Genomic DNA, 26,394 nt, shown 5'->3' with positions numbered 1-26,394 from the left:
CATTCTAATTAGTTTTTTTTTTTTTTAATCAAGTGCAACAATCTGCCTGCAGGAATCTGAAAGCAACTCAAGATGCCTTAACTCTTTGAGGAACAGATGGGTTTTTGGAATACCACAGCACATCCTCCCACGCAGATTATCTCCTGGCGAGCTATCCCAGAGCTCAAGTTGTATCACGGCACAGAATGTATGTGCAGGTTGCCCTGCCACTCGGTACACCATCGCGGCCTGCCACACTCGGGTGCCCCGGGAAGGCCAGCTACTTTAATCTCACTGGGAGCTGGGTAATGCTCGACAAGTCACGCCACCTCTCTGACCTGTTTTCTCATTTGTCAGGACCTGGAGATTGAATTAGCCTATCACTTTGTGTCCCCAGTGGAATTAGAAACAATGCTGTGAATCCTTTTACAATCCCCTCAATTAGAGGGCATTTCCTCCCTTTCCCAAAGGAAATCATCCCAGGATTTTAAGACTGGAAGAGAGTGGAGTGATTATCTCTCTCTTTCAGGAGTTCTTAACTTGGGGTCCCTGTGGGGTCACAGGTGAAGTCTCTGGAATTGTACATAGAATTCTGTGAGGGCAGCCACGCAGACCCAGCAGATGAGGAGATGGTGCCTGACTGCAGGCTTGAAGGATGCAGGGGAGGAGGTCTTCAGATTTCATCAGAGTCCTGGAGGGGCCAGATTCCCAACAGATTAAGAGCTCTCTCTCTGGCCCATTCTCTCCACTTGACAGGTGGGAGAACTGAGGCCCAAAGAGCGGGGGCACCCCTGCTGACTCACTAGCAGAGCCAGACCAGAAGCCAGGCTGCTGCCACCTAGACCCGAGCTGGACATCCCACTGCCCTTGCAGGGAAGACCCTAAAAGGAAATGAATGGGGCCTCTCTGGAACTGGATGGGGACCTTGCTCCAATATGTTCCCCATGCCAACCACCTTCTGGATTCTTTAGAGCTTGGGGATTATCTACGTCACTGGAGGAGTTATCTGGATGGTGCCTCCCCACACATCTGGTGAGGAAGCATTCATCATTCCTGAGACCCTTTACCCTTTACACATGGGTGTGTGTGTGTGTATGGGGGGGTGGGACCCTTCACACATGAGGTGTGTGTGCGTGTGTGTGTGTGTGGCGTGTATCTAAATCTATATAGTCTTTGTGTTTTAAATCCCCCAGCTAGAAAAATCAAGTATTTACCCTGCTTTTTCTACACATGCTCCCTCAAGGTTACCGCATGATTGCTGAAGGAAGGTTCTCTTGCACAAGTACTCTAACTAAAGGCAAGTTGACTGGTGGGACCAGAACAGCACTACTTTGCAATCCCTGATGAACGGGCAGATCCAGAAGGGATCACCAATGGCTGCCAACATCACAGGAAGAGATCAGACATTACACTCCTGTGATGGAAGTAAATACCACCACCTATGGAGGAGTGTTGACAAAAGACAAAAACAGAAACAAAAAAATCAAACCTGATCAAGCCCCTTACTCTGCCTCCCCACTTACAGGAAATACAGGTGACAGGAGGAGCCCATGAAATGACCCTACAGGGATGTAATCAGTAAATCCAGACTGCGGGAAATGCTGTAGGATAAATGACCTTGTTTCCTCGGCAAAAAGCTCACAGGGAAAAGAAGAGAGAGGTGCAGCAGGAATCTATAAATTAAAAGAGATTTATTAAGGGACATATTGATAACAGTAAAGTACATACCTTATTTGGATCCTGATTCAAACACACTGGGGGAATTTAAACACTGACTGAATACAATATTAAAGGACCATTGTTAATTTTTTTATGTGTGATAATGCTATTGTGGTTGTACATTTAAAAAAAGGTTTGGATATGACATCTGGGATTTGCTTCAAAATAACCCAGAGGCTGGGTGGGGCTGGGGAGTAAGTGGGGAGGGGTACCCACAAAGCAAGGCATGCGCTGGCACCTGGTGCAGCTGGGTTATGGGTACATGGGGCCTCAGGATACTATTATCCACAATGCAAAGTTAGAAATTAATCTCCTACCTAAAAGGTATCCAAAAAATCTTGATGAGTGTCCTTGCCTTCGGAGACCGACTTTTCACTGTTTCTGTTTGGGACTGCTTGGATTTTAGACCACGGCTCCATAGTATCTGTTCAAGAACATAACCTCATTTTTAAAAATCGCCCAATTTAAGTAACAAACTTCATAGTGAGCTCTTGACCATACTTTTCATCCAAGAAGTGCCTTTATTTCATTTTCTTCCAAAGAACAGGTTAGGTGCAACGCGTCAGTTCTGTCTCATCATTCGAGGGGAGGGAGGTGTGTCTGTGATGCAGGGCCGTTCTGAAGACTCAGATGCTGATACTTCCTCGTGGTCCTCAGGCACTCGGAGGACACACATGATGTGGAGTACAGGCCCACGCGTCCTTAAGCTCTCCGGTGTGGGGAGGGCTGTGAGGCAGCTGGGGCCGCAGAGGTGGTAAACTAAGGAGTTAAGCCCTTAGAGCTGCCAGACAATGTCATTTGGAAACACCAGGTATGAAATATAAATAACAGTCAGCTACTTTCCTTCAATCCAATTTCTAAGCATTTGTGTGATCGATCAATTTATAAATTGATCTGTTGTCTAACCCACCTTCGAAGTCTTCTCTGCTGCTGCTGCCCCACACCCTAGGAAGGGAAAGAGGGGGAGGCGACCTCCTCTGGCGCCTGCTTGCCTGTGGGAGAGGGATGGGGTCACGGCAGCTCCTGGAGCAGGCGGAGCACGTTCGTGGAGTATGGGTTCTGCTGCCCAGTGGCCCCCCGCAGCTGCACAGGGTGGAGGCTGGGGTGTGGGGGTGTGAACTTCGTGGGACAGTAAAGTTCATTCAGGAGGAACCAGGTGGAGTCCGGGTCTACCTTCATCAAGTGGAGGAAAACGCTGTGGAGAGATGCAAAGTAGTGAGGGGCAGGAGGGAGGAGGGCTGTCAGGGTTCTACCCAGGAGGCCACTGACTGGGCTGTCTGGGAAGAAACTGATGATAATGTCAAATCACTTCAAACAGAGAACAAACTCACTTTAGTTCATAAGAGAGGGCCATTCAGATGGTCTAACAGAAATAGAGGTAGAGTTTCATACCCATTGACATAGAGAAGAAAACTAATTAGTCTGAGCAGAACAATATTGACATCACACAAGCTCTTGGCAAAGAAACCAGTTAAGTTCTGGGGTGTAAAGCAGGAGTTTTCAGAAAGAAGAAAACGCACAGGGCTTCCCCGTTCATTACAAGCTCCACTCGGCTCACAGGACCAGCCCCAGGGCAGGGGCTCCCCGTCCTGCCTGGGGAGCCAGCGCAAGCCCACAACCTCTGAGGCTCCAGGTCCATCTCTGGTCCAACTCCAGGACCATCTCTGGCCCTCCAGTTCGCTGGTGAACTCTGTAGTTGGCCCCTTTCTGGCCACCAAGAGCCATGGACTCTTGGTGATCTGGATATGTTTGTATAGGGATTAGATCCAGTTATTCTCCTAGGGCAGGACCACCTGAGCCCTGCCCCGTGACCTTTGGCAGAGGCAGAACACTGGTGTCCTACACATGACATGGACAGAGCTGAAGGGCCCAATGCCATATACTCACCTAGGGTGAGGTTCTGTATCTTGCCTGAACTCTGGGGTCACAACTCTTGCTTCTTATCTGCTCATATCTCATTTCTGAACAATCAAACATGTGCCCAGGACCACGGCACTGGGCAGTCCAAGTGTAAACTTCATACACCTGGCCGACTTGGCGATTCAGAGTCTTGTCTTTTCAACCTCAGGAAGGAGGAGGCCCTCCCCTAACTGGCTCCCTCTGGGCCATCCTGCCCATCTCAGCTCACATATCACCTGCTCAGAGAAGTCAGCCTTCCCAGACCATTTTGCCTGGGTGGTTGCCCCTTATTTTCCCGTTTCAGGACACCCTTCCCAGCACTTACCAACCATCTGTCTACTGACCATCTTCCTCACAATACAAGCTCCCGAGGGCAGACACCTAGCACGGCACATGGTAAGCCCTCAACAAATACCTGATTGAACAGGTTCTTATATTTGATAAGTCACTTATTACGCGGCACACGAATGACTTAAGATGACATCCTCTCTGGAATATTTACATTCTATAAGAGGATCTAAAGGAGAGTTCGGGGCTCACCACCAAGGGAGGACTGAGGAACGTTACTAACAGGATTCACATTATCGCAGACATCACCAGCTCTGGCTGTGGGAGATTATTCAACCTGGTCTCAGTTTCCTCATTTCTAAAAACAGAGGACGTACTTCTCAGGGTTTTGCTGAGGTTTAAACGAGAAAACAGAGATGCAGCCCCGCCCAGCGCCTAGCACATGCGACCCCCATCTACTTGCACGGACAGTATCTATCGATGGACCACATTTTACTCTCGACCACCACTCCTGGGAGCCTCCCTATACCACTGGGCATTAAAGAGGAACTTCAATGCTTGCTAAACGGAGCTAAATTCTGGTTTTTAATTTCGTTAATATGAAAAACCTGTGCCCTCAGGTGATTTGGGTCTTACCTCCGTGAAGCCAGTTTTGCTTTCTTCCTCGGGTTTAGCAGACATGTGCTAAGGAGCAAGGGAGGCAGGTGAAACGGGCACTTTAAAAATTTTTCTAGCATGTTTTGTGCCTAAACAATTTAAGTTTTCATTACTTAGGATAATCTTATGTTTATAACCTCAGTGGCGGTTGCTGGAGAAGTGATTAGAATATTCTCATTCATCGTTTCCACTTCACCACAGAAAGGAGATGGGGCCTGTGTGGGAGACAGTTTTTGTTTAAAAACAAAAATATCTTTGATAATTAGAGTGGCAAGGGAAATGATTAAAAAACGCACCAAAATTGGGAAGCAGATTTCTATTTACATGTGACAGTTGACAGTTTTCCCTGGTGCCAAAGTCTGTTAAAATGCAAACGGTTCCCTTCTTTTTTTTTTTTTTTTTTTTGCCTTTCAAGAACTGGAACAATTTCTCAAGCTACAGCATGGCACACTCTCGGCTTCAGGGAATATTTTGATCTGGGCAACACACAGCAAAGCAGTGTCATGGCCCAGTTCAGCCATAGCTCTGCTCTGACTTACGCGGTGTGAAAACATGGCAATGCTCATTTTCTGAGTCCTTCTTAACATGCTAAATGCAGATGTTGTATTCGTTGGCAGGAAAGGAAAAGGAAGGAAGCCACTCTCTTTGCTCTGCAAGACCTCGAAATAAAATGCTAACAGGGAAGCAAAGGAAAAATGTGTGCAAAGTTCACCTTCTTTTATTAAGCAAGAGCCAACTCTTGGAAGAATTATTTTGGGTCTCATTTCTTAGCTCTTAAAGGCGTAGACTCTCCAGAATGGCAGGCAGCAATGCAAGTTCCTTCTCCCCACCTCTGTGGCTCGGAGCAAATTATTTTGCCTCCGTGAACCTGTTTCCTCTCTCTCCAGAGGAAGATGATCACACCTGCCCCAACCTCCTCACAGGTTTGTTCCTAGGCTCTAAGGAGGAAAACACTTTGAAGTGTATAATGAAAACACAGTTCCTTCCAGAGAGAGAGTGTGTGTGTCTAAGGAATAATTATCACTACCAACCCTAGCAGCATCGCCACGGCATGGAAAATTCCCAGACACTCTGAAAAGGGCAAAACATTTGTCTTTCGTTTCACTCATAATTTCCTTCATCCTGACTTGGTGTGGGTCCCAATTCTCAGCCAATGGGGGTTCTCATTTTGCCCATTATTTTCAGGAAGAAATGAATGCAGCATTCTTTGCCCTCTGCATGCCTGAGGTCGGGAGCAAATACCGTGCCATGCAACCATGTGCTGGCAGGCATAGCTGTGTTCTTGCTTGGGGAAAGGCACGCAACCCGCTGAACTCCAAATGCTGACAAATTCTGAACCTGGACCCTTGTTCGCCTGAAGCCCCTGGGAGCTGAGCCCGAGACCCAGGAGGTCTTGTCTGAGTGCTCACAGCCCAGCTTTGCTCCAAACTCTGGTACCACTGCATCCTGGGGCCAGTTCCTGCCTATCCTGAGCTGGGGAGAGGGGCTCCAGGAGACGGACTAGCTGAAACCTGAAGACCTGGAAAGCCTTTTTTGCATTATCAAAAGCCAGAAGACAAAGGCAGGACCTTTGTTTTGAAGTGATTGGGGTAACTGCCTGGAAAATGTTCCCAATACATCTTGAGACACAGCAGAGATGGCTGCTGAACATGCCAAATGGCCAGCTCCATCTTTTTTCAAACACTTTAAAACACTTTAAAAAATATATATGTACACCATTTAACTCCTGAATAAAAATTTCTTTCTCCTTCCCCCAGGCCCAAATCAGTGGCTCCAGGGAGCACAGTTATCAAGAGATTATCTGGTCCCCAGAGCTTCGGGAGGCACTCAGCTGTGCCTCATGCCTCCGACTGTCCTGGGGCGAGTGATTATCTCTCAATAACCTGTAGGGCCGTGTAGCTTAAATGATAACTTGACTTTAAAAAATTTAGAACTCGCCGTTAGGCAGTTTCTAAGCAACCTCTGTTTCCATGGCAAAGTAGCCTGGTGTTTATACTGATTTTTCACTTAAAATGCGGTTTTATTGAATTTCACTTCATACAGGCAGCCATTTCCCTGCACTTCAGCCCTATCTACAATGGGCAGGTATCAGTAAGAACCTAATAAACTCCAGACACCAAACCAACAGAAGCGGCTCATTCCTTTATAATCAATATTGGGATGCTCCGAGTGACAAACCAGGGGGTGAGGTGGCTTGGGAAGGTAGGAAATGTGCTACCAGAATCTGGTCAGCTAGCTGTGGGTCCCATCTCTTGGTAGTTTACTAGCATGTGGTCCAGCCCAGGCACTGTGCTGGGCATGTGGGATACAAAGACGGTTGGACAAAGGCTCTGGCCTCAGGACTCCCTGTCCTGGAGGACAGAGTAATTACAGAGGCCCACTATGCAATGTGGAGAGGGCCGTGCTAGAAGTCACATGGAGCTGGGGAAGGATACCTGAGGAGGGGACATCGGGGTGTATCAGATCTATTCTAAGGCCCCTTCCAGCTCCAACAGCCCACAGCAGTTCTCAAGCATGGGTGCTGGGTCACAGCCCTTTAACCCCCTAAAAGTGGCAAAACCAAAAAGAAACCCTTTTGCTGCAGACGCAAATATGACAGTGTGTCCTCACCATCTCGGTCTAGACAACATCTGCTCAAAAGGAGCTCTAGAAAGCTGCCAGCTGATTGAGGCCTAGTAAAGCTAAATAAACTGTAACTGAAATGCAGAGCTTCAAGCTCTCCAGGGTGACAGGCTATCCTTTCTCTGTCAATTACTTGCTTGAGGGATCTGCTGCTCCTTGTCTCTTTCTGGATTTATAAAATGCTCTCATGAGCTGTCTGCATAAATGCCAGCGGTAAGGAACTTGTGGCTTTGCGATTTGTTTATTTATTTATTTATTTAGGGCTTCTAAAGAAGTTATTCACAGATGTCTCCTTAGGAACATGATATAGGCTGTCTCTACATGGGCATGACTAAATGCAATCAGAAAATAAACTCACTTGTTGGAGAGCAGGCACATCCACAAAGTTATTTTAGCTTCTCTGTTATTCCCTCTCTAGCAGAACAGCCTCCACACTCTTCTTTTCTCTGGCCATCTCTTCTGTGACTCTGTACATGCTGATGCTACAAATGAGGCTGTGTGTTTCCTTTTAAACAAATGGATGCTCAGAGTATTGACATGTCCTAGCCAGCAAGCAGTAGGGCGATGTTTCTATACTCAGTAATTTACTCTAATGGGTCTCGGTTCATTGGTTAACCAGTATTTCAAGCCTGTCCTTTCTTGCTATTCAATTTAGCTATCTTCCCCCGCACAGAGATCGTTTTTTGTTTCTAAACATTAGAAATTGAGGATTATGACTTGAAGCAACGATTTAGTCTCCAAATAAATACTACCAATTACCTTTGCAACTATACATACTCGTTAGACTTAACTATATTTACCTGTTCAAAACCATTCATCTATCAATCTAATTCCAACCCATATATTCACACAGAGACCAATATTAGAAATATTTAAATGCAAAGGGGACAGGATTTAAAACCACAAATACCAGTAGAAGCTTACGATGCTAATTGCGCCCCTAAAGTACCCCAAGACACAGTATCATAAATGCAGTGGAATGACTCCACTGCCTTATGCATATTTAAAAAGATATGGCACTGAGAGGACCAATCTGTTACAGACAATTCAAAAATAAGCCAGAACTTAGAGGGGTTTAAATCCCACGGGGGCAGGATTTAAAAGCAGCCCCTTCCATCTGGCCAGCTCTCCTGCCTCCAGGCCCCCTGCAGGCCTAGGTCCCATGAGAACACCTGCTAGGCACAGATTTCACCGTGGCCCTGTGGTACGGCTGACCTGGGCCTTGGCCCCAGCTGGCTGTACTCTCAGGCCACATGCAGTGTTTCCTGCTCCTTCCTGGAAGAGTTGTACCCTTGAAGATAAAGATATCTTCATAGCAGCCTGCCTATTTTGTCCCCCTCCCCCTGAATTGTTTTCTTGTAACCCACGCTTTGGCACTAAGCCAGCAGCCTCCACTGATGGATGCCATAAGAAGCAGCTCAAGGAAATGTAGTTCTGTATTTACTGCAGGGACGTAAGGGATATTAGCTACAACAGTCCCCAGTGTTCTTCTAAGATGACCCATGGAGAAATTTTCTTAGGGTTCAGAACCAAGGAAAGCTGTGCTTCTTTCTGAAAAGGTTCCTTTTCTTATTCCAGTAATGACTGGAAGCTGCACAACAGGTGCATTTCCCTCTTTGCTCTGTTAGGAAGCCCAGAGCCATGTGTAAGGCTCATCTCTAGCAGGGATGCAGAGCTCTAAGTCTGCACTTTATATATTAACCTCAACCCTGATTTCACCATGTTTTTCCCTCCTATTATTTTCCCCTTTTAAACAGCTTCTTCACTTCCTATTTCTCTTGATGCCCTAGGTCTTTTCTGGAATAAGGAGGAAGTTTAAATAATGATAACAACTACTAATTGACTTTTTACTCTATGCTGATATTTTGTGCTAAAGAAATATACATAACTTTACTGAATCCTTGTAATAATTTTATTGGGAAGAAAACAATAGATATGCTTATTCTAGTCTTATAGAAGAGGAAACTGAGACTTGAGAAGGCAATTTATTTACCAAGATTACACTGCTACTGAGCAGCAATGTGAGGTCAACTGGAACCTGGTATTCATCTTTGAAATCTTTCAACTCTCAACACAGCATTTGGCTCTTTTAAATAAATACACATATAATGAGACAATCGAGGCCACTTGCCTGGCTACTTTACTCGGTACTGATATCATCATATTCACTTCAGCCTCTTAGGTGCTCAGGACAGACCACAGATGCTGCAAAGTGATGAAATAGCTACCCTGTGGTCTGCCGCGGCTTTTGATATCTGAAATCCACTTTGTGGAGGTGGTCCAGCTACCAGGAGCATTAAGAGCATCCTGGTTCCCAACCCAGCAGTACGTACAGCCAATGCACACCCACACTCTGCCTTTACCACTGGGTGGTCGTGGTCGACGCTGGCGGCTTGTCAATCGCATGACACACCAAGGAAGCAAGGAAAGGATCGGCAGTATTTGATTTAAGTGGCGCAGGGGTCCTTGCCTTCAGATCTGAAACCTGGCAACCCACTTTGTTTGTAATCTGCATGGCAGATGTCTCTTATCTTTGACACCAGGAAATCATGCCTATATATGCACAGTGAACAGCTTTAGATCTGAGTGTATTTTTAGAACAATGAGCCTGGAAAAGAAAAGCAGCAATGCCTGTCAAAAGATGGATAACAGGAAAGCTAACTACTTGGGTCTGGATTTGTCAACTATTAATCAAATGTCAAAAGGAAAAATATTAGGAGTGCTCTCATTTCCATGCTGGGTACAAGTGAAGGGAAACAGCTCTATAGCCCAAGCTCAGACTGCCCACACCGTTTAAGGGGACGAGCTACTAATTTCAAGCTCAGCTGAACTAATGGATCACCTCTGCGGCTCCTGATCCGCTCAAATATAATAGGCCCACGTGTGGGTGAAGAGAGGAGCTGGGGCTCTGACGGGGATGAAACAAACCAGCCTGCGCCAGTCTCTGTGCGTCCAGGGCTTGAAGGCACCAGGCTGGTTCTTTGATGGGCTGGATCCTACTGCTAGAAAGAAAGTGGGGAAGTCAGTTGGTAAATGAACCTTCAAACCTGGTCCTGACTTCTCACGCAAAGGGCGGTAGGAGGAGGTAGCACAATTAACATGAAAAAGATCATTCTGAGGAGAAAACCTTGGTTCAGATTTTAGTAAAGATGAAGCAGGCTTACAACAAGAAATACCATGCCCAAGTGTATGTGTGTATGTATAACATATACATAATACATCATATGTTTGGCATATTTATATATATCCCACATAGGTTTGTGTACACACATAATTATACCTCTGGAACATAAGCCCTGGAGGGCAGAGGCCTTCTCTCTCTTGCTCCCCTCTATTCTCAGTGCCTAGAATGGTGCCTGGCACACAGCAGCTCCTCAGCGATCAGCAGAGTGAATGAACGCTGAATGGACTCCCTCACATATTAAGGCAATTCATCTGCACAATGACTCTGGGAGGAAGGTGTTATCAGCACCCCCAGTTTATACAGGAAGGAAATGAGGCACAAGGAAACTAAGTCATTTGCTCAAGGTCACAGAGCCAGTAAGATTTGAGCCTAGGTTTGTCCACCTCCAAGACTGGAGCCCTTTGCCTTCATATACAATGACTAGCCAGGGGACGCGGTGGGGGTACCTGACCCCTGGCCCTACAACACACAGACACCAAGGACTGCAGCATCCAGGACCTGCACACACTCCCTGCTGGCACCCTGCATCCCCACCTGGGTTCTGGGGTTGGCAGGTAGAGGTAGGCCTGGGGGTGGAGACCAAGTGGCCTGAAAGCATTGTTTCTCCATCATGAACACTAGTTGGGTATGGACTTCATCTCTTTAAAAATAAGTATTGCCTCGTTTGTTCCTTTCGGCCTCAGAGTGGAAGATTCACTGGATGATTTAAGACCTCCTTGCAAAAGACAGGGAGCCTCGCAGGCTGCTCAGAGATAGGCCCAATGAGCGTGGTTTTAACGGAGTCGAGTTGAACCAGGCTGAGAGCATGTACTGGCTTGAAGGAAAAACACAGAAATTTGGGGTATGTGCTCTCATCTCAAATTCCTTCCATGTATGGGAAGGAAAAGCTCCATCGCCAGAAAGCACAGAACTGTGGAGGCCCAATGCATGCTGGGAGATATCTCGGGGGCCACTTGGGAATTTAAATCAGTTAAGTTTGCCTCTGCCATGGCTGAGAAGGGGGTGCAGCTGATATGACCTGTTATTTTGTAATCCAGTGCTTACCCTCAAGGACACTGTCTTATTTACAGCTTGTGGTAGGCTGACCCCTCCTCCCACCCCAAATATGATTTTCTCATTTGTTATCCACTGAAGTTATTTAACTAGATGGACTTTGGGGAGCTGGTATTTTTCTTGCATAGCCAGTTAACAGTGACACCTGGTGGTAACATACAGCAAGGTTGTACCCTGCCCATACCCCCACCCCTCCCCTAAGTTGCAAGATTTATGTCCCTCCTCACAAGGCACATTCGCTAGACAAAAGCATTAAACTGGAATGGCATCTCCGTTCTAAGCATTTACAGCCTCGGTTATATCAACCACCCCCTGATCAATTTCCATTTCTAGAGTTTACAGCCTGGACGTAAAAGCCTGCCACAAAGGCTATATTTAATATGAGAAATTAAAAAAGCAAACACAGCCTTGGTCATTCTTTGGAGCCAGGAAAAGCAAACAGGAGGAAGGAAAAACCCAACTGTATAGACACAAACAGGAACTTTCGTGGGGCTGCTGAATTTGCCTCCATTCCACCTTGAGGGAGTCTGCCCCTCCGAGGTCTCAAGGCCCCCCTGCCAGACCCACAGACACGGCTGCTCACCCACCAGCCCTCACAGGTTTCCTCACCAGCTCTGTCAGACAGGGGGCCATCTGCCCAGTGTTGGAAACTCCCCACCTCTGAGAGAGCTGGGGCATCTCTGGACAGCTCTGGCTTTACTGGTTCTTCCGAGTACTGAGCTGAGGCTCGAGTGACTGTAACCCTCTGGCTACAGGGCACCCCCTTGGGTCCTGGCAACGAACACACACCCCTCTCTTCCCCCAGGAGTGGGTGGGGGTGTCACTGACTGCTGGGGGGACACTGAGGAGCAGGAGCGGAAGCAGGGGGCTGGTGAGGAGGCTTCCGCAGTTGTTCAGGTAAGAGATGAGAGGAGCCTGGCCTGGTGGCTTGGAGGTAAAGAGAAGCAGACAGTTTGCAGGGAGATTTTGCAGGTTAGGTAGACAGGCTTCACTTCTGGACTGGATGTGGGTGTGAAGAACAGAGGAGAATTAAAGACAAATAACTGGATGGGTGGGAGGCCATCTGCTCTTTCAGGGACCTCTTCATCAGCCCGTGGGAATGACTGTTTCAGGACTAATCGGCCCACCCATCCCCCTCTCTCCACTCAGTAACGAGGCTCACAGAGAGCCCGGGTTTCCCACTGTCTCAGGCTTCTTCTCCCATTTAGAAAGCTGATTAATTTCTGAATCAAGATGCCAAATCAGCTCCTGATCAAGGACACTGACTTTTCCCCCCCGACTTCAAAGTAAGTTTGCAGACGATGTGTTTGTGAAGCAATCAACCTTGCACTTCCTCCCCTGCCAGCCCGTCAAGAGGGAGGTCATCTGACTCCACACGGAACGGAATGCAGTGGAGCAAACAAAGGCGCTGCAGTCTAGTGGTCTGGCCGCATTCTCCTCCTCCAGAGGCACCCTGAATGCAACTCAAGATTCAGCAGGGTCCAATTCCGGGTTTAATTGCTTTCAGCGGCAAAAAAGAAAATTAGAAATGAAAAGATAATGAATTGTGAATACTAGCTTGTTTGATGGGTCTAAACTTGAAGGACCGGTATAGGGTGGGTGTAGAAAAAGGAGCGGACAGGAAACGTGAAAATCAGATCTTTGTGACTCTTGGTTGTAACAGACACACAAAAGAATTTACTTCAAGATGAATTCATTAAGTTCTTGAGTTGTACTTTAAGTATTAGCACAATTAGCTTCAGGGACACTGCCTGGGGGAGGACTATTTTCACCCTAAGTTGGTTCTTTAAGGAATAAGAAGATCTGGGGATAAGAAGCTAGTTGGAATGCGCCCCTGTGCTCAAGAAACCATGACTGATTCTGGGCCTAGGGGATGTGACGGGAAAGGGACAGAAAGAAAAAAAGGAACCAGGGAAATCACAAGCAAAGAATTGCAAAGGACAATAAATCGATTCAAAAAGATATTTCCATCATTCCCAGAGAATGCAAGGTTTATAAGGGAGCAAGTCAGCTTTCCTCATTTCACAGTCAGAGTAGACTTTCAGTCCTCCAGGAAAGAGATGACTCCCACCCCACCAAGGAAGATCAGGGACACGTTTCCAGAAGCCTAAGAAGTAGGAGGGACTGTTTCTCTGCTCTGGGATGTGAGGCTGACAGGCCCAGAGCAGTACACAATGCCAGGTCAGACAGGCCAGCTTTTGCTCCCACAGCCGACTCCAGGGGCTGGTAGTTCCAGAGTGCAAGCTGCTCCCAGCTGGGAGGAGGGCTGGGGAAAGGGGGCCAGAATGCCTTTTGGGTCTCATGTCTGGGAAATGCTGCTGTGCTCAGAGTTCTAGCTTTTTAGAAAAATCTTGTAGGACTCAAGGAACCAGACATAGCTTCTTCCATTAGAGGTGTTACAGCTATTCTTGAATTAGCAAAACTCTTGGAAATTAGAATTACATAATTTCAGAGTCAGATAAGGACCTTTAAGTCATTAGTCCAGTGGTTCTTAACGTTTCTTGGTCCATAGACCCCCGATTATAATCAGTTGAATGGTGCAGACTCTGTCTAGAAAAAGGCACGTATGTGTCTGCTTGCACACACCCAATTGTGCATACAATTTGCGAGGGTTCTGAGCACCCGAGGCCCATTAAGAGGCCACGTGGAGTCCAGGTATGCCAGCTCAGTAACCCGATGCTTTCACTTTGTAGATGAGAGCTGAGGCCCAGAGAGGTGCCAGGGTCACCTGGTCACCAGACAAGTAGGGCCTAGAAGCAGATTGTCCTCTGACCAGGAGAGTGCTTTGTCCCCTCCAGCACAGTCTTTCTGCTTTTTGCCCCTTTGGAACTGTTGCTGACATTGCAGCAGAGGAAAAGGTTACTTGCAAAGAGAAATGCGTCTAGTAAAAATACCATCTCTAGAGTTGGCACAGTTAAAGAAATCATCTTAACCTGGCAAGAAGAGAGAGAAAAGAAAAGAGTAGAGATGCCTCAACTCTGCTCACCATTAGCAAATCATCTATAATTTAGAACAAACGTAAAGAGACGCGGGTGATCAAGCAGACCTACCTCCTGGCAGCCTCTTGTAATTTCACGGGCTGTTTGGCGCTGAGGTAAATCAAGCAGGCATCCGCCACTTTATTCAGGTCACCCTCACCTGCAGGGAGGAAAAACAAAACAAGCATTGGCCCTCAAACTTCATTTGGGACGAGCAGTAACCAAATGCTATCTGATGAAACTGAAACAGCTAGGCAAGATGCTGTGGGCTCTTTACTCCATCCTGCAAGTCAAAAAACACATCAAGGTAAAAGGACAAATAGGGCCTAAGTAAGACTGAAGGATGCACACATGAAGGGAGACGAGGGGAGCACGAGCAAGCAGAGAGTGCAATAGTGAGGCTGAGACAGAATGCACAGTGTGTGTCCAGGTGAGACTGGCTGGTACCTACCTAGGTCCAGTTTCTCGCAGAGGGGACCCAGGCCCTGCAAGACGGCCAGCTGCAACTTGAAGGCCAGTGTGTGGGAGTAAACCGGTCCAGCCCTGGCACTGACGGGAGCCTGGGTGACCAAGGAGCCAGCTAGCTTTGGCAGGACATCTTTGCAGAACCGGCTCCTTAGAAAATCGCCACACTTGCCTCCCAGGGTACGCAAAACCTGCGGAAACAGCCCCCAACCTGGTGACTGAACATCGCCAAGGCAGCAAGAGAGCTCAAGAGTGTTTGGTAATTCAAATTCATCTAGGTCTCTGCTTGAAAAAAAAAATAGAATTACTGCTGTTAATTCCTTGCCTGTGGTTTGTGATTCTGACGGTTATGAATTCGGAGGTCTCTGCTCCCAAGGCATGGCTGCTTCTATCCATAAATACAGATTACATGGAGAATAATTCAAACGAATCTTGAGTTAGATGAATAATATGATTAATACCTTGATTTTCCTCCCTTTTTCGTTTAAAAAAAAAAAAACAAGAGCTTAAAGCAGTTCACTTAGATCATCTCTTGAATCTTCCTAACATCCCCTAAGAAAAGACTTGTGTGTTTAACTCTAGCTAGCTGAGCAAGCACAAACACTGAGGCCCTGCTGCTGTCATATGCAGGCACGGCGAGGACTGTGGGGGCTGAGGTCCCTTGGCTACGACAGGGCAGGGTCCTCAGTGGTCAGAGCGGAGTCGGAGTTCCTTCTGTTCCACTGCACAATCTCTTGTGTACATCACCCTCATTCCATCTTTCACAACAAGTGGTTTCTTTGCATGTCTCGTTTTAAACTTTCTCTAGCAGAACATATTGAAATGTTTTGCCCCACTGCACAAGACTGAGTATACAGGATAATAGGAATTTCTTTAAAAATTGGTAAGCAAGGCATAACCAACACAGAGTGTTTGCCGACTCTGCAGAGAGTAAGGTGCCTATTTCAGGTCCCTCAGCTGGACTGCACAGGCGTTACAGACCTCAGGCGTCATCAGTGTTTCTGGGAGTGGAAAAGCGGCCTCAGTTACAGCACACACATCTTTATAGTTTTTCATTTTTCTATGCTTGCTATCATTTCAGATAACCTATTAATTTTCATAAAGGAAAACAGCACATCTAAATAAGATTTAGCAAGACCTCCCTCCCTTTCCCCTTCCCCCAGCCTCCCTCCTTCCCTCCCCTACTCGCCACCACACACACACAAGCACGTGTCATTTTGTGTATTTTGCTTTGGAAAAAAATACTAACACTTTTATGTTTTAAATGTAAGCTTGCATTCTGGTCCTGTGTATGCTGAAGAATCTTACAGAAAACCAAAGTACTTTGCAAGTACATTAGTTGCATTCTTGGCTTCATTTTATATCACTACACATCTTTTTTCTTTGCTTCATCTTGCTCACCCACTTCTAATTTATGTTAGCTTGCCACGGTAAATGTATCTCCGCAGGTTGCCTTAAGTGCTTTTTAGAACAAGGGAGAATATAAATAAATAAGCTAAAATATGTGTGCTAATATAAGCCAAACTAAGTCATGGAGAATAATACCTTAAATACATAGGGCTTTTACCTTTTCAAAGCATTTCACCAAATGGTCCCATTTTATCCTTGACAATAACACTGTGAGAAAGGTGGAACAGGTGTTCCTAAGCCCTACCTGAAAATGAGTGGTCACGGGCTTTGCCCAAAGTCACCTGACTGGGCAGAGGATACCCATTGCTAGAACCTCGGCCCCTTCACCTTGACTCTTGTGCGGTGCAAAGAACATGGGCATGAACTCACAGATCTGGGTTCTATACTTACTAGCTGTGTGATCTTGAGAAAATTCCCTACCTTCTCCGAGCTTGTTTCGTCCTCTGTCAAAAATGGGGATAATAGTATCTACCTTGTAGGTTTTCGCAAGGAGATGAGCTCACACGTGGGGAAGTGCCAAACACACTGCCTGGCACATAGTGGGTGCTCAATAAATACTGGTGGCCCTTTTCATCTACCAGTTGACTCTGCTTCAAATTCAAGAGGAATCTTTTACGTTCTTCTTTGTGCTTTTCTTATTTTTCTATACTTTCTTCAAGGTATACATTGCAATCAGATAAAAAGAGAACCAATCCCAAAAGACAGTGGAGAGCTCTGTGCTTACTACCCTCCTTGCCCACGACTGACAGTGGCGGGGCATCAGTGCAGTACCTTGAAGGCTCTGAGCACCGCCAGGGGGTCATCATTTGTGAGTCGGTGCACAAGCGAGGGCCAGGCTCGATGAGCCAAGGGAAGGAGCTGGTTCTTGTGGGACTGTAGAACTACCACACACAGATCCAGCACATCCAAGACCTGAAAAAAAAGAAGACATGATTTCAGCAGATGGTTAAGGCTTGAAACCAGATACCTGGGATTAAGTCACATTTTAAAAGAATAAAATTTAGAAACTCATTAACTGAATTAATATTTACTGACTACATGCCAAGTACTTGCTAGGTACTGGGGGGGACACACAGGAACAAAATGCATGTTTCCTTGCCTTCATGGGGCTTATGATCAACTGGAGAAAGACCTTAAGTAGCTAATACTCAGATAAAGGGATGATTACCAATTACGACAAATGCTAGGAAGGAAAGTAAAGGGTGAAATGCAAAGAAACTAAAGGGAGGGATCTAAAGCATATAGACTGTTGGGAGAGCTTCTCTGAGGAAGTAACTTCTAAAAGGAAACATAAAGGACGAGTAGGAGTTAGCTATGTAGAGAGCGTTCCTAGAACTGGTAACAGTAATGAGGAAGACCCAGAGGTGGGAGAGCTTGCAGTGCTTGGTTAACGATAGTAGGGCAGTGTCAAGCGTGACAGAGGAGGGGTAAGATGGTGCTGGACCACAAAGGTGTCATGTTAAGAATTTTTTATTTTGTACTAAGTGCAGTGGGGAACCATCAAAACATTTTAAGCAGGAAAGCGACGTGATACAATCCATGTTTTAACAGGTCATCTAGCTGCTGAAGGGAGAAGAGACTTGAAACAGGAAAGACAAGTGAGGGGCCCTTTAGGAAGCCATGGCACACGTCCACATGAGAGGAGGAAAATGATGTGGCCACATGATGGTGGCAGAGGCAGAGAAGTGAAAGGCTCTGAGATCTGTTTTGGAGATGAAATGGCTTCAACTGCTGAAGGACTTGATACTGGGGAGATGAAGAGAAGTATCAAAAAGAGCTGCTTGGGTTTAGGCTTAGCCACTGAACAGATGCAGGTGCTGTTTAACGAGACAGGAACAATGCAGGAGGAGTAAATTGAGAGGCTGGATGAGATCAAGTTCTGCTACTTCCTAACAGAGAGCTTCAATACGCAGCTGAGATACAGGTCAATCTTAGAGGACAGGTTTGGGGTAGCCTAGACGTAAAGTGGATTTTCTACTTTCCCTGAGAATGTTTCCTAATCTCTCATATCTCAAAGCTCACTGAAAACTGACAGCCTGCTTCAGTGTCACAGGCAGTGGTCACCACAGTGACCTGCACGGACAGGCCCGCCTTCACAGAGCAGGTGAGGGTGCACGTCTGAGTCGGAAAGACTGAGTGAAGTCTGCCAACACTGAGCAGTAAACCCTTACTGGATGCCTAGTATGTGCTGGTCACACTGAGACTGGAACAGAAACAAAGAACGCAAGAGGCCCTGCCCTGGAGGAGTGAAGACTTAGGCAGGGGAGTAAGAGGAAGCTCAGTGTAAGGCAGAGAGCAGAGCAGTATCGTGGAAATGGCTTTGGTATCACCGATTGGCTTTGAATTTGAGTTCTGTCATGAATTGGGCAAGTTACATCTTACTTCACTGATTCAAAGACGCACATTTTCCCCCACTGCCAGGAACGTTCTTCTCTCTGCCTTTGTCCCTTTGCATGGCTGGCTCCTTCTCAGCCTTTAAGTCTTGGCTTAAATGTTCCCACCTCAGAGAGCCTTCCTTGAGCACCTGGTCTAAATGAGAACGTAAGCTCTGTCTTATTCTACAGGATTTGGTACAAAGTAGGTTCCCAACACATGGGTGAACTACTATTTTCTATCATAGGGCCTGCTTATTACCTCCAGAGCATTTCCTCCCCGTGTGTGTGTGTGTGTGTGTCGCCTCTTTCACCACAAGAGACAGGAGGTTCCCTGAAGACAGGGATCATGTCTGCTTCATTTCCTTCTAGACACCCTCTCCCTGACCTGCAGCAGTCCTCCATAAGCATTTGGTGAATGAATGAATGAATGTATATGCCATACCTGATGCTGTTTCATATTTATAATCAACAACCCAGTGAGGGAGGTACCACCATCTCCACTTTACAGATGAAGAAGCTGAGGCTTAAAAAGCTGAATTAACTTACTCAAGGTCACAGGGGTAGAGCCAGGATTTGAACCCAGATATGTAGGTCTGACTCCAGTATTGATGTTCTCAATCACTATGGCGTGTATTCAGCTGCTACGAAGCCTCCGTAAAAGGAAGACACTGGGCTCGTGTATCAACCAGACACCCACAGTAAAGCCTTGCATGTAGTGGGCACTCAGAAAGTGCTTGCTAAATGGAACAAAGATGACTGCTAGGAAGTATCTCTGTGAAAACTCATCAAACTCCACGAAACATAGACCCTGAGATTTGAGATAAGCTGTGGATCAGAGTTTCCTAGCCCACCACCCCCGAGCAGGGCAATGAGCTCTCATCACTAACAGTAATCCACTGAGGCAGTTGTGTCTCTCACTCCTGCTTGGGGGTGGGGAAGACTGGGCCAGAGTGCGTTGTTTTCCTTTGGGTATAAGATCTCCCAGGTGACTCTAAACTACTGTATAGTTTAAGTCCTCGCTGATAGGGATGCTGCTTGGAAATCTGCCAGCAAACAAAGATGTAAGATCAAGAAAAGTGTTGGTGTTTTTCCTAGGATGAAAATGGAAACAGAAACAGAGATAAGGGCTAGCATCAGGCTTGGAAGAATGACCACTTTAAAGTACTAAAACCTACATCCCATGGTAAGTCGGCTCAGAAAATGATATCCTTTCCAAAGCATACGACTTTCTTTCCCTTGGAGATTCAATGAATCTCCAAAAGTTGGTGGTTTTTAATTCCACAAAGGGGACTCAGCTCCCTTTTTGCATCTGAGCTGATACAGAAGGATGTAAGACTGTCATCCCACAGATGAATGCCTCCTCTCGGCCCCCACACATGGGCCAGGAGATAAGGGCAGCTACTTGCTCATCCATGGAGTCACTGCCAACCAGACCAAGCCTTAGTCCTGCTGCTCTGTCGATGCAGGGAAAGGGCCACACTGACCTTCAAGCGGATTTTCAGATTTTTATCTGACGACAAGTGGATGCAGCGCTCCATCACGTCCACGGCTATTTGGATCTGCACTGGCAGCAGTGGCTGCACATCGGGACCACTGTCATTCTCGTCCAATTTGGGAGGGTCTGACTGCTCCTCTGGAAAAAGAGCATAACTGGGGACAGTGTTTCATGAGAGATGCCCCATTTCAACTTGATTTCCCACCTCAGACTCAGAAACAGGACGTATGAGGGAGAATGTCTAGGAACTGATCCTAAGGAAGCCACGTGAAATTTGGGTCAAGTTATGAGTCAAGATATTCACCACTGCATTAATTGTAACAGCTAAAACCTGGGGGAAAAACCCTCTGCGTCCACTCAGGGGGAACAGATCTATAAACCAGGGTACGTCCATACAGTGGCATGTTAGGAGGGCCCTAAAATTTGTGTTTACCAGGGGCTTTAATGACAAGGGGAAATGTTTATGAAATAATATTGTGTTAAAAAGAGAAAAGCAGGATACAAAATTGCATACACAGTGTGAGCACTATTATATAAATTTTTGCATGGAAGGAAGTACAACAAAATATGAACAGAGATGGGGTCATGAGATAATACATGGATTCCTTTCCTACACTTTTGGTCTTTTCCAAATTTCCATTAACAAATAGTCAACACAAGAGGGAGGGTTCTAATTTGGAGCCCTGAGGCTGGGCAGTTCCCTAGCTGGCCTTTGCTCTGTCCTTTACCCTCCTTCTTTTCCTCTTGGTTCATCCTTTGAAGAGGGGGCTACATGTCTGTCATATCCACCAGCCTGTAAGGTCTTTTGGTGGCCAAGATCAAGCCTTACTTATCTTTGTATGAGAGAGAATACCAGGGCAGCTTGGTGTAATACACAGGGATGGGGTTGGGTCAGAGGAGGTCAGTTCAAGTCTTGCCTCCACAACCTATTAGCAACTCGTCTTATCCCATGTTACCTCATCAGAAAAACAGGGATAAAGCATGTATACTTCATTTGCTTGTTGAGTTAAATGAGATGCATGTCACCAGCTATTATCATTCTTTCACTGCCTAGAGTGTTGCGTTGCATGAGACAGGTGTAAATTTGTATATTAAAACAACAAGAAAAAGAGAGTTGCATGAACCCAGGACAAAATCCCTACCCTGAAAAATTTTCGTGGATCTACATATAGCCTCCAGCCCCCCACCCATCCCCATTACCAGCTGTGCTCACTTCCACTGAGCTAAGCATTACTTCCTTAACTTTTTCCCATTTTAGTTTTCTCTGCTGGAACAACAGAATCTTATAATAGAGGCCACACCTGTCTCTAACAGATGCTAAAAAGATAAATGAAAATGCATTTGTACAATGCTTGGATTTCTTAGAGAAAGGGACCTCAGATACACAAGGTGCTTTTATTGTGGTTAAAACAAAAAATGCATGTCAAATCAACATCAAGCCAAACATTCTTTATAATGCCAAGTGTGTGGTTATACCTGATGAATGATAATTACAGGAATGATAAGGCTGTGCTTTCTTCCCAGAGGAGGATTTGTTGTTTAAAATTCACCTACTGCAGAATGTTATTAGAGGGATGTGGATTTTTGTATTATTGGGGGAGTGGTTTGATTCATTCAGTCTGTTCCTAGGGAACATCAACTAGAACCAGAAGATCCTAATCGTGAAAGAATGGATTCACTGGCAATGCCAAAATTTCAAACAAGAATGGCAAATCCGGATTATGAGGGATCAAGATGCCTCCCCTTCTTCAGGGTTTCCAGGTTTGGGTGAGGGGTGCAGTTCAGGAAGGGACTGGGTTGGCTCAAGAAACAAAGCTGAGAAGAAAAAGCCTGATAGATTTCTGATCAGAAACCTCTGTCTTTGGGGAGCGCCATGTCTCAACTCTGCATAAATCATTATTTGGGCCCTGTGATGCTTCCTGGTTATTTAGAGGGAATTTGTTATAGTTAGCTACACTGAGCTACTATTTCCTGTTATCCTGGAAGTATTGGCTTCAGTTCACCAGAGTCTCAGAGTAGAAATTGCCAAAAAAAAAGAAAAAAGAAATCTGCTCGATTCCAACCTAACAAACTAATTTGGGACTCAGTTCGATTTAGGATAGTTCTGAGACCACCAAGCTCATTATGACTTGGCATTTTATATTTGCAGAGGAGATACTAATAATTTATTAATCCTTCCGTGACCTGAAGCTCCAGATTGAGCTTGTGAATAAAACAACAGGCCAGAGCTTCAACTAGCCTGAACTCCCTCCTCTTTTATCATATACATTGGTAAGAAAAACACTGAAATCTCCTCCCACCAATAAATAAATGGACAAAGCATACAAATAGACAAGGAGCATAAGAAAAAAATTATTAGGAAAGAAGCATACAGAAAGATGTTTAACCTTGCCAGTAATCAAAGAAATGCAAAGTAAAATAACAAGAACTATTTTAAGGTAGCAAGAAATAAAACTGGTAATAGCCAGTGTTGGCAAGGTTGTGGTGAAACCAGTATTAATCCTGTACTTCTGAAGGGAAGGTGTAAATTGACACAACCTTTCTGGAAAGCAATTTGGCAAGCGTAAAATAATGTTCATATCCTTGACCCAGAAATCCCACTTCTGGGATTTATTAAGAAATATGCAAAAAGAAGGAAAAGGTCACGTGCACAGAATCATCCACTGCAGCACTATTTATTAGAGTGAAAAGCTAGAAGCAATCTAAACTTCCCACAGGGGAACGGATACTTAGTAGCAGCTATTAAAACATTAATTATGAAAACTCTACAGCAACATGGAGAGCTCCTTATTCTATACTAAATACAAAAAAGGATATAATGCATTTAAACAGTGGCTGCAACCATATAAAAATAGATTTGCAAGAAAAAAGAAAGGAAAAAGATTACACACAAAGTGAGAAACCTATGTTAGCATGGTGGGGTTATGAGTGACTTATTTCCAAACTTTCCGTAACGATGTTTCATCATTTTTACAATAATCTGCTTCAAAAAGAAAACACTAGCTAAGCCAAAATAAATATCAGTTACCTTCTTCATTGTCAACATCTGAGACATTTCCATCTGCTACATCCTTTTCCTTGAGGTAGTTCAGCAAAAACTGCTCAATGTCTTCGGCTGTGGTGGTATTCTCAAGTCCTTTCTCAAGATGTGCTGGTCTTCGGCTCAAATGACTTCCCTCCTCCCCTATACTTTGCTCTTGGAGTTGCCCAAGATCACTTGTGTCTGGGAACCACTGGGCTGTAAATAAAGTGTTACAATGATCACCTTGGTCACTGACAATAGGCGTTATACTTTATAAGTCGAATAAGCTCTTTGCCATGGCCTGCATGGCCCTCCCATGATCCAATCCCTACCTGTCTTCTAACCACTCCCATTTGCCCATTAACTGACCATCTTCCAGTTCCTCCAATGCACCAGGTGTTTTCCTGCCTTAGAACTTTTGCATATGCTATTCTCGCTGTCTGGAATACTTCCCCCCCATGTCACATCTGGCTAATTCCAACTCACTTCTCATGTCACAATACAAATATAACTTGCCTAGTAAAGCCATCCCTTCACTCCCCAATCTAACTTAGGTCCCTTATATGCTGTCTTATATAGCACCGTGTTCTTTCCTTTCATATCAACTCATCACGATTTGTAATTATATCATTTTGTGTGTACTGCTTAGTGTTTGAATCTCCCATTAGACTCTATGCCTCATTGATCACCACTGGAAAGCCAATATGCCCAGCACAGAGTGGGTGCTAAAAATATACGCTGAATGAATAAATACGCTAGACTGGAGAACACATACAAGTGACAAAATTCTCAGTACAGGATACACTATTCATTAGGGAAGACAGACTCCACAAAGCCTTGAGAATGGAGTCTCACATATGTATTTCTGATATAAAATGCTTCAGAAGGCTGGCATTTTCTCCCCAAAGCTATCCTTCTTCAGTGATGCTCCAATACTTCTGATGTGTCACCAAAGAATAAGCCTTAAACATCACTGAACAAGTGGTTTTCAAATTGTACGCTGAGGAGCCCTGGGGATCTGCAGAAATGTCTCAGGGTCACAACAGGGGAGGCACCAAGAGACAGCAGGCTAAAGGGGGTGGGTCCAGGGTTTCTATCCCTTCTTTAACCAGAGCACCTCTAATTTCAACTATTTTTGTATATTGGGGTTCCCCTAGGGCTTCATTTCAAAACAGGCTCTTAATACTTAAAGAACAAAACAACAAGAAAACCCCACAGCCTGAATTTTCGCTCTCCTTTTGCAGAGAGCTGGGAAAAAGTCTGATAACCATTAGCACCTGCTAATCTCCTGTCTATCAAGGAGCATCCGAACAGAACCAGAGCAACAGCAGATGGGAGATGCTAGGCAACTGGGAGTAGCAGAGAGCAAATGCTGGAGATGAGAGCCTTCAATCCAGTATCTGGAGGTTCCTATACGTAGGGATTAGATTATGCCATTTCTTAATGTCCCATCCCCAAACATAAGTCAGGCCCTCAGTGTACTCTAAGGGACTGCATTCCCAACGAGTTAAAGTCAGTACCCAGCCATTTACACTGCCGAAAATAACATGCTGCCAAGATGATTTTCTAGATTTAAGGCTAGTGCCAGACATTAAAAAATCTTTGCTCACAAATGGCTTTTAAACATATGAAAAGAAGCTCAACCTCACTCTTAATGCAAATTAAACTACAATAAGGTGCTTTTTTCTCCCATTGGATTAGCAAAGATCAAAAAGCTTGGTAATGTACAGTGTGAGTGAGGGTGTGGCAAAACTGGTACTCTCTTACATGGCTGATAGGAGTTTAAAGTGCTGCAGCGTCTGGAAAGCAATGTGATACTCTCTATCAAAAATTTAAATGTAGGACCCTCTACGCCAGCATTTGTCTTAGGAATTACCCTATTGCTATACTTAGACATGTTCAAAATGACCTACAAAGATGTTCATTGCAGCATTTTTTGTGGCGGCAAAAGATTGGAAACAACCAAAATGTCCACCAAGAAAGGACTGCTTAAATAAATTATGGTGCAGCCACACAATAGGAAAGTACGCAGCCATCACAACAATGTGGCAGCCCTACACGTATGGTATATGGCACAATCTCCAAGTGCTGAGGTACGTGGCACGGACGCTTTCTTATTTTCAAAGCTACCCTGGTTTTTGCTGTTAGAATAATCAGCCAATTGGTAGTTGGTGCTGAGCAGTAACTAAACTGCTGGTTCTTGCTCTCAGTGTGGTACCTAAGGCTTTTTAGTCAATGCACGGGAAACACTGTGTTGATGGTAACTCCATTTCCTAAAACATGTACTGGGTTCTTTTAAGACCTTTTGGAAGTTCTCTGAGACCACACTTCTACTCCCATCTTAAAAGAGGGGCCATCAGTTAGACAATTTGATGACAAACAGAAATGCCAGCATACAGTGCTACTTTGACTCATGTGACTCATCAACTCCACCTTAGTACCATGCAAAATGCAAGTATATTCTGGGTTATTTCAAAACTTTCAGAAAACTAGCCCCAATTTTGCTTCTTTTCCTAGGATGCTCTCAAGTCAATCTTAACCATCCTCATTTTCCTCTCTGCAATGGAGACCCCTCCTCCTCCACTTCAATTTAAAAAAAAAGTGCTACACAGGATTTCTCCTTCAGAGATGACTGAAGACATCAGCAATCTGAGGCAATTCAATTTTCAAGGCCCAAATTGAGATGGCTCCTGAGAGGATATATTTAATAGGCCTTTTCTTAACATATTTTTAAAATCTCAAATTGACACGTAGTATAGTTCCCCAAAGCGCTAAACATGGAAGTCTGGGGTACATCTGGACCATGGAAGCCAGTCACAGTCTAAAATGTACACGCAGTTAGCCAGTCTTAGCGGAGTCTCCAGGAGGGCAGGGACCAGGTTCTTCTTGGTCACTGCTGACGCCCCAATGACCAGTCCAGTACAGGCTTCCGAGTGGCTGCAAAGTTAAGTCCAAACTCCTTCCCTTGGCCTACGAGGCGGGGCAGGATTTGTCCTTGCCCACCTTTCTACTTTCATCTTGTACCACTCTCTCCACAACGACCTCTCTGTCCTTCTCCAAAGACCCCAAGCCTTTCTTCCCTCCAGGCCTTTGCACCTGCTGTTCCCTTTGCCCGAGTGTTCTTAGAAATCATAAAAAGGATGTGACAGCTCTAAATGTACTGATGGGCCGTCCTCAGCCTTCAGGTCTCAGCTCTAGTGTGCTCAGAGAGGCCCTCCCTGATCACTCTACTTAAAGTGGCCTGTCCT

General features: G+C 45.4%; 1 protein-coding gene across 1 annotated transcript in view; it reads right to left on the bottom strand.

The window, feature by feature from the left end:
• Nucleotides 1-1,651: 1,651 nt before the first annotated feature.
• TTI1 (TELO2 interacting protein 1) overlaps nucleotides 1,652-26,394 on the bottom strand; it is a 41,443-nt gene continuing 16,700 nt past the window's right edge. The window contains exons 3-8 of the mRNA XM_058562714.1: nucleotides 23,153-23,362; nucleotides 20,114-20,262; nucleotides 17,026-17,166; nucleotides 14,831-15,035; nucleotides 14,452-14,539; nucleotides 1,652-2,893 (exon numbers count right to left, since the gene is read on the bottom strand). Coding sequence (XP_058418697.1) covers nucleotides 2,710-2,893; nucleotides 14,452-14,539; nucleotides 14,831-15,035; nucleotides 17,026-17,166; nucleotides 20,114-20,262; nucleotides 23,153-23,362 — 977 coding nt within the window. The 3' untranslated portion in view covers nucleotides 1,652-2,709. The remainder of the gene's footprint in view (nucleotides 2,894-14,451; nucleotides 14,540-14,830; nucleotides 15,036-17,025; nucleotides 17,167-20,113; nucleotides 20,263-23,152; nucleotides 23,363-26,394) is intronic.

This window comes from Diceros bicornis, chromosome 19 (genome assembly GCF_020826845.1).
Source record: "Diceros bicornis minor isolate mBicDic1 chromosome 19, mDicBic1.mat.cur, whole genome shotgun sequence".
Lineage (NCBI taxonomy): Eukaryota > Metazoa > Chordata > Mammalia > Perissodactyla > Rhinocerotidae > Diceros > Diceros bicornis.
The sequence above is the reverse complement of the archived record's forward strand: the minus strand, read 5'-3'. Positions and strand labels throughout refer to the sequence as shown.